The 12,396-nt window shown below is 33.4% G+C and overlaps 3 protein-coding genes across 4 annotated transcripts; 2 read left to right on the top strand and 1 right to left on the bottom strand.

Moving 5' to 3' along the window:
- Window positions 1-1,572: 1,572 nt before the first annotated feature.
- Window positions 1,573-4,085, top strand: LOC112732604 (lysine-specific demethylase JMJ13-like). Its single transcript, XM_025781368.1, has 8 exons — window positions 1,573-1,768; window positions 1,964-2,120; window positions 2,211-2,403; window positions 2,476-2,529; window positions 2,615-2,694; window positions 2,797-3,074; window positions 3,369-3,764; window positions 3,844-4,085. Exons 1-8 carry the CDS (start codon window positions 1,573-1,575, stop codon window positions 4,083-4,085), a joined length of 1,596 nt encoding a protein of 531 aa, XP_025637153.1.
- Window positions 4,086-4,658: 573 nt separating this feature from the next.
- On the top strand, window positions 4,659-8,418 carry LOC112737114 (uncharacterized). The gene is made up of 2 exons (XM_025786880.3): window positions 4,659-7,907; window positions 8,009-8,418. Exon 1 carries the CDS (start codon window positions 4,989-4,991, stop codon window positions 7,686-7,688), a length of 2,700 nt encoding a protein of 899 aa, XP_025642665.1. The 5' UTR covers window positions 4,659-4,988; the 3' UTR covers window positions 7,689-7,907; window positions 8,009-8,418.
- Window positions 8,419-8,690: 272 nt separating this feature from the next.
- Window positions 8,691-11,880, bottom strand: LOC112737115 (uncharacterized). Of its 2 annotated transcripts, none has more exons than XR_011870218.1 (7): window positions 11,402-11,851; window positions 11,219-11,277; window positions 10,381-10,440; window positions 10,236-10,305; window positions 9,703-9,793; window positions 9,193-9,219; window positions 8,691-9,042 (listed from the first exon to the last, which is right to left on the bottom strand). XR_011870218.1 is itself a non-coding variant. In XM_025786881.3 (7 exons), exons 1-7 carry the CDS (start codon window positions 11,606-11,608, stop codon window positions 8,993-8,995), a joined length of 543 nt encoding a protein of 180 aa, XP_025642666.1. In that variant the 5' UTR covers window positions 11,609-11,880; the 3' UTR covers window positions 8,691-8,992. The 2 variants fall into 2 exon arrangements, 1 of the variants encoding a protein (XP_025642666.1); XM_025786881.3 differs by having other exon boundaries at window positions 9,703-9,772; window positions 11,402-11,880.
- Window positions 11,881-12,396: the final 516 nt, after the last annotated feature.

Consider the following 12,396-nt stretch of genomic DNA (forward strand, 5'->3'; position numbering starts at 1 on the left):
ATATGCTAAACAAATAATATTGTAAAAGGCAAAATTAATAAATTTTTTTGTAATATAATTTATTTATTTTAGTTTAATTTAAAAATATTTATATACTCAAATTTTAAATACAATATTCTAAGTAATCAAGTATTTTAGAAAATAAAAAAAAATTATCCCATTAAAAGCAATTTAAAAAGAAAAATATTAAAAAATATTTATAAAATTTGTTCATCCTATCATTGACAAATAGTTAAATACAGACATGTCAAAAAAATAAATAAAATGTACATATAAAATGTAAAGAAACCGTTTTTTTTTGTCAAATCAAATTAATGAAAGAAAAAGACATAACGCTATTTGTCTACGTGAAAAATGGATTAAAAATATAGATTGAGTAAGTAAATAAAAAAAAAATTATAACAGCAATGGAGGAAGGCAAATGAGTATGATGGAGGCAATTCAACTGAGAATGTTAAAAAGAAGGAGAAGAAAAACATCAAAAGAAATATAAAAATGCTAAATTTTTTTAAGAAACTATAACAAAAACTCTAATAAAATAATTAGAGTGAAGCTGCAGAGTACATTGTACTCAAACAAAACTGTACAAACTAAAACTAAATAAAATATAATTTAAATGAATATCACAAAATATAATAAAATTTACCAAAAATTACTTATCACTACTATTGATGATAATTAAACACTTCCTCCATCATAAATGATTCTTTTGTTTTTTTCGTACATGCTTCTAAAACCAACATTTATTATAGTCATAGTCTATTTTAAGAAGTTGTCTAAAAAATTATTCAAAAGGTGAAAATGTTAGGGTTGAGTAAGAGAAGTAAAGAAAATTAAAGAAATGATAAAAAAAAATTATTTAAATGGAGGATTGAGAAAAAAGTTACGTGTAATTTTTTTTGTAACTGGTAGTGAAATGCATAACTGTAAAGTTAGTTTTGGATTATGTTGGCATTTATGTTTTCGAAGATGTGGCCATTACGGCTCGCCTTTATGTGTCCTTCTCGGGATAGCGTCATTTAAAGAACGAACGTCAGCACAACGTAAAAAAAAAAACCAGAGAAAAAAACCGGTAAAAAAACCGGAGGAGCCTGCCTAAGATGAGGCCATTACGACTCGTCTTTATGTGTCCTTCTCGGATAGCGTCATTTAAAGAAAATTGGACACCAAACTTGAGGTTTTCGCATTATATATTGTTATAGATTAGAGATATATTAAATAAATGATTAAAAATAATTGATAAAAATTTCATCATTAATTATTTAACTAATAAAGATAGCAAAATAGTAGTTGAATCCATAGGTAACTAAGTTAACTAACTCATATGAAATTGACACGTGTCTTTTGGCAGGTTACTCAACAAATCAGTGGCAGTTTTAGGCCAAAAGAACAGTTAATATTCTGTCTGATATTAACCTATTTCATTACAAATTTCCTTCTTAACAAACCAAGAGAGAACAAAACTGAAGTAACAGTTAATAAGGAAAATTAACAACACTGAAGAGCACTTTCACTTGGGCTCATACATTATTCTTTCTGTAACTGGATAAAGCATCATATAGAAGAAGATTCATGGGTTTTTGTAGATTTGGAAGAACCAAAACAAAAATTGCCAGACACAGACAGTGTGAAGAGAGTATATTTGTTTTGAATGATTTGGAATGGATCTCTAAAATTCCAGAATGTCCAGTGTATCATCCATCAGAGAAGGAGTTCAAGAACCCTCTGATATATCTACAAAAGATTGCTCCCGAGGCTTCAAAATTTGGTATATATATATATATATATATATATATATATATATATATATATATATATATATATATATATATATATATGAATCATCATAACACATTATCATGTGCATGGTGACTTAGGACAAGTAGTTTCTGCATTTCTAGGCCCCTTCTTTTTCCTACTTCATCAAATCTTTTTGTTTTCTTATTACATACTTATGCTGCAGGAATATGCAAAATTGTTTCTCCTGTAATTGCTTCTATTCCTGCTGATGTTGTCTTAACGAAAGAGAATAAGAACTTCAGGTTTGAAACAAATGTGCAGCCTCTTCGGCTTTCTAAATGGAATGAGAAAAATATAATGAACTTTTCAATGAGTGGAAGGTAAGAGAACATTCCCATCATTCTTTAAAACTTTTATGGTTCATAAAAGTTGCAAATATTTTATTACTTCTTAATTTATATATATGTCAGAAAATACACATATCATGAATTTGAGGCTCTAGCAAATCAGGCTTTTATCGGTTCGGCCGATGTGGAAAAAGAATTCTGGCATGAGATGGTGAACGGAGAGAAGGGAACCGTTGAGTACGGAGTCAATGTTGAGGGCAGTGCCTTTTCATGCCATCCTAATGACAAGCTTGGAAGAAGCAAATGGAATTTGAAGGTTGGATTTTCATTTTTTGCTGAATCTATATTACAATTTGTTTCTGCATCTAACTTGCTGAATTGATATCAGAATTTTTCAAGACTGCCGCAATCTACATTGAGATTAGTTGGCAAAGAAATTCCAGTAAGAAAAAGTTTCCAAAGATTTTTTTTTAAGTTGAAGTTAGAACCTCTCTTTTCTACTAATTTCCATGTGAATTTGCTTCTAGGGAATAACTGATCCTATGCTTTATATTGGGATGCTGTTCAGCATGTTTGCATGGCATGTAGAAGATCATTACTTGTATAGGTATTTTTTCATGATTCAGTTTGCTACTCCATTAATTATCTTCATCACCATTATTGCTAAAACTAATTTTCTTTTGTTATTTCTGTTTCACTTTATTTGCAGCATAAATTATCACCATTCAGGTGCTAACAAAACTTGGTATGGAGTGCCTGCTCATGCAGCCTCTCAGTTTGAAAATGTTGTATTGCATCGTGTGTATAACCATAAAATCATGTCTAAACATGGCGAAGACGAGGCTTTCCAGCTTCTTGCGCATAAAACTACAATGTTCCCTCCAAATATATTGCTACAACATGGTGTCGCTGTTTACAAGGCTGTGCAGAAGCCAGGGGAGTTTGTCATCTCCTTTCCTAGAGCATATCATGCTGGATTTAGTCATGGTAATGTATCTATTTTAGATCCATGCCATTTTTTTCTCTGTGCACTTCGTGTTGTATTTTGTAAGTATCTTAAGACAGAAAGTATGAGATATTGCCACAGTGACAAGATAGAAAAGTTGTGTCTCTATTCTTATTCCATTGTCCCTAGTTTTTGAGTGGATAGAAGATTGCACAAATTTTTTTCTAAGAATGTAATCTTTTGTGTACTTTTTATCTTGAGATAGTTATCAAATGGAGCATTATGCAAATATATGAGTTCTGAAGGTAGAGTAATTTGATCCTTTGTTTATGCAGGTTTTAACTGTGGAGAAGCAGTGAACTTTGCTATTGGAGACTGGATTCCAATGGGGGCTATAGCTAGCACTCGTTATGCATATCTCACAATGCTTCCTATAATTCCATTTGAGGAACTTCTTTGTAAAGAGGCAATGCAGTTTTATAAGTCCTCAAAAGTAAGAGGTTCAATGAGCAAAAATATTGATTTCCAATCTTATCTTGCAACTGTTGCATCTTTCGTGCAGCTTATGCAATTTTATGAGAAGGCCCTTTCGCGACTTAAAGCTTCCAGAGAATGTTCAATTTCTTCGAATACTGTAGGTACCTTGATTTGTAGCAACTGCCATAGAGATTGTTATGTAGCTTACTTGATGTGCAAGCACTGCTATTCTCTTCCCATTTGTCTTTACCATGGTAAGAGTATTATTATATCTTTGTTTTGAGAAATCTTACCATGAAAATTTGAATCACACTCTTTATTTTGTTGTTTTAGACATTGCATTGCAGAGGTGTTCATGTGGGAGAAAATATACTGTTTATAAAAGGGACGATTATCTAGAATTCGAGGATGCTGCTAAGAGTTTTGAACAAGAATATGTAAAGTTAAACCTTGAAGGGAAGGTGAATTTTGAAGTAGACATGTTATCCCCTAGAAATGATTATGATTGCATCCAAGATTCCCATGTAAGAATATACAAATTAAATCATGAGAATGACTATAGTTTTGATGGTTAGGAATGCTTTTTTGGCATTGTCTAAGTAATGTTTTCTTTTGAAACATGAATACAACAGAACCATCCTTGGCATGAAGAAAAAGGTAGCATCAAAGCAGTTCCTTCCATGGGCTTAGTTTCTGAACTGAAAACAAGAGAAATGACCTGCTTAAAGATCAAGTTAGAAAAGATGAAGGAGGAAAAAACTAAGCATGGTAGAAAAAGATGCTCTCCAACAATGGAAACCAGAAAACAAGTACACTAAAAATTGTGAGAAAAGCAAAGGATAAAAAATGATGAGCTTGCTCATGCATGAACTTGGTCACTAACTTTTATACAAGTCCATGCATCTGTAACTATTCTTATTCATTAATGATGTGCATATTAGTTTAGAGCTTAGAATTTGGTTTGTTGTAATTAGTTTATTTTTGCTATTGGTTTAAGCAGTATAGGATTTATTAAGGAATGTACATTGACTTTTATTAGCCTCAATACTTTGCAGTCTGCATAGTTCCCTTAAGTAAGCTATTTTTTTTTCCTTTTAAGTAAATGTTCATTACATGAAATAAATCTCTGTGCTAATAAACAAAACACCAGAATAATATTTCTAAGTAACTAACACAGAAAAAAAAAAAGAGTATGAGTAAGTTGGTTAGATATCTAATTTTTTATTTTACTCAAGCAATTTTCAAGTAAAAAAATAATCTTTATGAGCAAAAAAATGTTTTTCAAAGTGTTTGTTTTTAGAAAGATTCATATCTTATCAAAATAAGTTACGGATCTGGGTAGGGTTTTGTGGGCACAGCCCAAGACCAAAAGAATATTGAAGAGGTGAAGAAGAACGTTAGCAGCGGGGTTCGTTCGAGTGTTGCAGCATTCTGATGAGAGAGTGAGAGTGAGAAAGTAGCTGTCTTTGAACACCGCAATGAATATCACGCTTCCACGGAGGGTTCTCCTCAACAACCACTCTTTCCTGCGAACATTCTCATCGTCCCCATTATCCAAACTCGAAGACCAAAACGACACTCGTTTTGTCTCACTCCTCTCCGACATCGTCCGAGGAAACCAGAGCTGGAAACTTGCCTTCAACGACCCTTCTATTTCCTCCACATTGAGGCCCCACCATGTTGAACAGCTCTTGATCCGAACCCTCGACGATTCCAAGTTAGCTTTGAGGTTCTTCAACTTCCTCGGTTTGCACAAGAGCTTCAACCATTCCACAACATCCTTTGCCATCTTGGTTCATGCTCTTGTTCATCAGAAGCTCTTCTGGCCCGCCAATTCGCTCTTGCACACTCTTCTCTTACGTGGGTCGGAACCAAAATTCGTTTTTTCATGCTTCTTGGATTCTCATCGCAAATGTAAGTTTTTGTCAAATTTGGGTTTTGATTTGTTGGTTCAGAGTTACTTGCAAAATAGAAGGGTTTTAGATGCTGTGGTGGTTGCAAAGCTCATGCTTGAAAACAAGTTGTTGCCTGAAGTTAGAACACTGAGTGCGCTTTTGAATGGTTTATTGAGAATTAGAAGGTTTATAATGGTTTTGGAATTGTTTGATGAGTCGGTGAATGTGGGTGTTCGACCGGATTCTTATACTTGTTCGGCTGTCATTCGGAGCTTGTGTGATTTGAAGGATTTTTCCAAGGCTAAGGAGAAGGTTTGGTGGATGGAAGTGAATAAGTTTGATCTGAGTATCGTAACTTATAATGTCTTAATTCATGGGCTATGCAAGGGTGATCGCGTTTCGGAAGCTGTTGAGGTTAAAAGATCATTGAGTGAAAAGGGTCTAAAAGCAGATTTGGTTACATACTGCACCCTAGTTCTTGGTTTTTGTAGGGTACAACAATTTGAAGCTGGATTGCAGCTTTTTAATGAAATGATTGAATTGGGGTTTGTTCCGAGTGAAGCTGTTGTATCAGGGCTAGTGGATGGGTTAAGAAAGCAAGGAAAGGTTGATGATGCTTATAATTTGGTTGTTCAGGTAAGCAGATTTGGTTTTCTGCCAAATTTGTTTGTTTGTAATGCATTAATCAACGCTTTGTGCAAACGAGGAGATTTGGATAAATCAGAGTTGCTTTATAATAATATGTGTTTGGTGAACTTGCATCCCAACGATATTACTTATTCTATTCTGATTGATTCCTTTTGCAGAAGGGGGAGGTTGGATGTCGCGATATCTTATTTTGATAGAATGATAGAGGCTGGCGTAGCAGAAACTGTATATGCATACAACTCTATGATAAATGGCCAATGCATGTTTGGACATTTGAGTGCCGCCGAGTCTTTGTTCGCTCGGATGATCAATAATGGTTTGGAGCCTACTGCGACAACCTTTACGCCGTTGATTAGTAGATATTGCAAAGATCTACAACTACGAAAAGCATTCCAACTGTATGATATGATGATTGAAAAAGGAATTGCCCCAAATGTGTATACCTTCACTGCGCTTATTTCTGGGTTTTGCAGTGCAAATAATATGACTGAAGCATTCAAACTTTTTGTTGAAATGGTGGAAAAAAAAATCACCCCAAATGAGGTAACATATAATGTTATGATTGAAGGGTATTGTAGGAATGGTAAAATTGACAAGGCCTTTGAATTACTTGATGAGATGCTTCAGAAAGGCCTTGTTCCGGACACATATACCTACAGACCTCTTATCAGTGGCCTTTGTTCTGCTGGCAGGGTTTCAGATGCTAAAAATTTTGTTGATGTTCTACACAAACAGGACCGTAAATTAAACGAGATGTGCTATAGTGCACTTCTACATGGTTATTGCAAAGAAGGAAGATTGGTGGAGGCATTGAGCGCTGCTTCTGAGATGATTCAAAGAGGAATCAATGTAGATTTGGTTTGCCATGCTGTTCTCATCGACGGTTCACTGAAGCAACTAGATAGGAAAACACTATTTGGTCTCTTAAAACAGATGCAGGATCAAGGATTGAAACCTGATAATGTAATATATACAAGTATGATCGATGCATTCAGCAAAGAAGGATCTTTCGAGAAGGCTTTCCAGTGTTGGGATTTGATGCTTACGGAGGAATGCTTTCCCAATGTTGTAACGTATACTGCTTTGATGAATGGTCTATGCAAGGCGGGTGAAATGGACAGAGCAGGTCTTCTCTTTAAAAAAATGATGGCTGCAAATGTCCCTCCAAATTCAATCACATATGGCTGTTTTCTTGATCGTCTTACCAGCGAAGGGCATATGGAGGAAGCTATGGGTCTCCACCATGCAATGCTTAAAGGGCTTTTGGCGAACACTGTAACATACAACATCCTTATTCGTGGCTTCTGCAAGTTAGGTAGATTTAACGAAGCCAGCAAGGTGCTTTCTGAAATGACCGAAAATGGCATTTTCCCCGACTGTATTACCTATTCAACTTTAATTTATGAGTACTGCAGAAGTGGCAACGTAGGAGAAGCAGTCAGATTGTGGGATACCATGCTAAACAAAGGTCTTGAGCCGGACTTGGTTGCATATAACTTGTTACTATATGGTTGTTGTATTAATGGAGAGCTCAACAAAGCATTTGAGTTGCGCGATGACTTGCTGAGGAGAGGGGTGAAGCCAAGGCAAAATTTTCGAGTACTGCACAAGGGACAATGTAGGAGCAGTGGTTAAACTGGCATACCATACTAGACAAACTAGAATCTGATTTGATAACAAGTAACTTCTGCAGATGCGTTTTTTGTGCAACTAGAGTTCAACATGGCAATGGAGTTACACAATTGAAGATTGCTATGCCATATCAAAATAGATAGCATTGCTCTCTTGGGGTTGAATTATCAGAAAAAGTTTCAGCATTGCGATATGGCGTCATATTCAAATCGGAAGGACCTGGTAAAATTCTTGTTAGCTTTGGTTTCAATTTGCTTAATATTATGTATCACTTACATTTAGCTCTTTCATCTCTTACATTTACTTTGCAATTTTTGGTGCAGACTAAACGCGCCAGACATGAATCCTGAGGAAGCTACCTATCCATACAAAAAGGGAGACAAAAGATTGTGTCTTCCTTTGGTTCCACACACATGCACTAACTGCTTGTTTATACTCGCTGTCAATAAGTGCCTTTTATGACTGGTTCATGATGGATTCTTTTTTGAATTGCTTATACGAATACTTTCCCCTTGTACATACACAAACCTGAAGATAATTTTGCAGACTTGTGAAAGCTTATAGCAAGAATCGTGTATATTATAATTCTTCCTCAATGTATTCCAGAGGCCTTTGCTTCAAATTTTAGGGCCAATGTTTCTGACTTAGTTTATTTGTTTTCCATCCCTTGTAACTGTTACTTATATCTATGAAGAAAAGAAAGAAGGAGAATGGATGGCATGTTTTCAAGTTATGCTGATTATCAGTGAATTATAATACATGTCCTACATTTTTTTGTTTGATATTAATTAATCTTATATTATGCAGTAAGATTAATGATTTAATTTCTATGTGCTATCTTTGTAAAGATGGTTTACTCAATTTATGAATTTTCACAATCATCTAATGAAACTTTAAAATGAAATAAATTTCTAAACATGTTTTGTAATTTTAATATTTTATATCATAACAATAAACCCGTTTTAATTTAATTTTGTATTAGTGATGGTGAAATAGAACAAAATGGAAACCGTCCAGACACTTCCCAATGTCTTATTCTTCCACCTGGCATATATCCCACTTATCAAAACATTTCACATAAACTTAATTGCAGCATTCTGTATTTTCAGTACAGATGATTCCTATTTTCAAATTAAAGTTTTCATCATCATCATTAGTATCAACTAAATGACTAACTGCAAATTCTTTGTGGGCATGCAAATCTAAGAAGGGATGTAATCTTGTAATCTCCAAGAAGTTTGATCTGTTATCCTTCATGAAAAGTTGAGAACTCAGGTAAAGCCTAATCATCTTGATTGGGGAGAAAACTATAGCAGTTTCAGTCCACCTGTTACATCATCTACCACTTCAACAGGTCCTGCATATTAATATATATCAAAATCAGATTAAATCAAACTATACTTGAGCTGTTTATATAATTTGGGGGGGCAAAGGGATGAGAAACTGCTACTGGGGCATGACAAGAGAGGGGGATAAAAAAAGAATGATAATTAGAGGAGACCATTACCAAGAATTGCCATCACAGTTCTTGAATCTGGAAGAAGAAAAATGGGAACAGTAAATTAACGCAGATATCATAAAAAGTAGAAAATGGAACAAATGAATAAAGAAAATCCAGATAAATTTAGCTATGCATTCTATCTAATATTGAGCATGAAGATAGAGTTACAGATAGTCCAAAGGATTGGATTGAACATCTCTTCTGCTAGAATGTACGCATGATCGTGCAATTTCAAGCATGAATTAAACTCCAAGATAATAGGTAAGCGAAAAAGGGGGCAATAAGAAAACTATTTCATTTTAAACTGATTGCAGGAAACTATCTCTACTTTCAATTTTAGCAATGGATTGCCCCATACAAATATACCGGACATCAAATGCAGGACAACATTTTTTATTTCATATGACGCTGCTATGAAGTACTAAATTTAACACAACACAGTGGTGAAATTTCCAACTATGTCGTGGATACTAGAAATCAATTAGCTACAAACTAAAGGAAGTTCCCACTACTCACTTGGTGCAATCTGTGTTCTCCCAGCATCAATTGTGATATGGGTGGGTAACTTCAGTGATTTAGCCCTTTCCTGACACATTAAGCAATTTTACTAGAGCAAACCCAACTTCAGAGAGAAGAAATATGCATTAAAGCATTCATGGCAAAAGGGAAAGAAAACAAAGGTAATATTGGTGCTTGAGGACAAAGTGAATCAAATTTATGGAGATGCAAAATTGAAGAATAAGAAGGCAAATGAGTGAAATGACTAATTGATTTGAAACAAAGATAATATATATATATATATATATATATATATATATATATATATATATATATATATATATATATATATATATATATATATATAAATAAAATAAGTGGTAAAGAACGGTTTAAACAACTCAACAATTTAACATATTTTACCCTTACAATTCTTTTCTGTTAAAGTATAAGAACTGTTATATACAGGCAAGTATTCAATGTCAAGATCTTAAACAGCTTAAACGATAACATAACTAGTGCAGTGTTAAATTGCCGTGAGCAATACTTACTTGCAAAGCTAGCATATCTTCTTCACTTTCGATTTTCACAACCACCTTAGGCTGTGCACACATCTCCCACCTGCACATTGACAACATCAGACTGATGTTAGCAATTCATGATGACCTACAAATGCTGCCAAGGTTGCTATAGTACCTATTCAAAGCCTTTGGTGCTCGATGAAGGACCTTTTTATATAGGCCTAAAGTTGCATGACTGCACCAAATGAAAAGGTAAAAAAGGATAGTTAGGTTTGAACCATTAATAAATTAAAAAATGTTCACGAAAATGAGACAATATAATAAAAAATATTTTCTTGTTTGGGGAGGGATGAACAACAAATAAGTAATAAACAAAGTAGAAGCAATACATTAGTTCATCGTGATCTTTATACTAGTGTCCTTCTACAAAATACAACAGCTTGTCATGTCAGAAGCTCAGAATATTAATCAATTTGAACGTTACTAAAGCTTCAAATTTGCAAACAAAGCAAGTAATATCATCAACTTCAAGCATTTTCCAAAGTTCAAATTGAAGGTTCACTTAGTAACATCTGTCCTCGAATGAAATATTCTATAAAAGGCAGAGCTAGCTATCCACTGTCATTTTCAGAAGACATATACAAACAATCTAACAGTGGCATAGAGCCATAGAATAAGACGCCAATACTTGATGAGCATAATTACACATTCTAAATAGTAAAACTCAAAATTCAGTTACAAATATTAGACATTCAATTTTATGAAGATTTAGAATCATTCCATCCTGGTCTCACCCAAAAAAAAAAAAATCTTTCATTAGTCTTTACATTTACATTTCATGCTTTTCATGAACAAGCACATAAAATAAAAAATAAATAGAAGCAAAACATATACAAGACACACTAAGCAGCTGATAATAAGTCAGTAACCACATTAGTAATTTGAATAACGAAAAGTAATGTCAAAATATAATAATAAAGCACATATGAATTCAAAATAACACCAAGCATTACCTGCATTGAGCAGCAATCTTCCCTTTGCCCATTTTAAGATCATTCCTTACCACCAATACCTGCATATATATAAAAAAGAGGACAAATCAACAAATGAAAGCAAAAAGGAGCAATTTTTAAGCTACCCATTATGAATCACCAAGTGGGTCAGTGGAGAAAAAAAATGAGGAATTTCACGAATACCATTTTGAAATCATCGAGAATGTTAGCGAGCTGTTCAATCTCAAGGGACTCTTTGGGTTTAGATTTCGTGTTGCTGTTCCGGTTGGTGTTGTCAATGGAAAGTTTAGATGAGAAGAGGAAGCGAGGTGGGTATTTGGAACCAATGAAGTAACCCAAAGCAAGGTATCCAGCACCAACAATAATGGCACTCAACCATGTTAGTTCCATTTTTTCAAGCACGCCTCAGATTGAAGAACCCTTTGATTTGATGGAACTGCTACTGAGAAATGCTTTGAAAAGATTACAGGGAACAAAAGAGTGCAGGTTCAGAGAATCAAGATTAAAGGAATCAGTGAATTAGACGTTAAACTATCCTACGGTTATGGTTTATGGAGTTTATAGGGTTTTCGGAGTTAAAAGGAGTGCAGCTCTGTCAACAAAGAACCATAATTATGAATTTTGTTTTATTTCGATTAAATATGTGTGTAATACTTTGTTATAGGAAGTTTTGGTGTTTTTCTTTGATATGACTATTTTTTTCTAAATTGATATTGATTAAAACGGATCATCCAATTTATTTAAAAAGGAAAAAATAAACTACACATTATAAGGTTCAATTTATACTTTTATTTTTTTATTTTTGAAAACAAAAATCGAAGAAGTCTGATTTTAATATAATTTTTTTATTTTCAAAATACTTAAATCGGACAACTTGATTAGTAATTTTTAAAAAAAAAATTAAACAATGTAAATTGAAAAGAAAAAGGAAATGGATGCTTCTGATTTTTACGAAGTTATAGTAGTAAAAATTACATTCTACGATTTATTTTTTTTGTAATAGATCCTCTCAATTGTTAAAAAAAATTGACATCGTAAAGTATGATATCTAATTTTTTATTATTTTTTATATTTATTTTTTGTTCCATTTATAAAATTAATAATAAAAAATCATACTTTACTCTCTTAATTGTTAAAAAAAATTGAAAATATCTATTCCTATTTTTTTCTAATAGATA

Source organism: Arachis hypogaea, chromosome 13 (genome assembly GCF_003086295.3).
Source record: "Arachis hypogaea cultivar Tifrunner chromosome 13, arahy.Tifrunner.gnm2.J5K5, whole genome shotgun sequence".
Taxonomy (NCBI): Eukaryota; Viridiplantae; Streptophyta; class Magnoliopsida; order Fabales; family Fabaceae; genus Arachis; species Arachis hypogaea.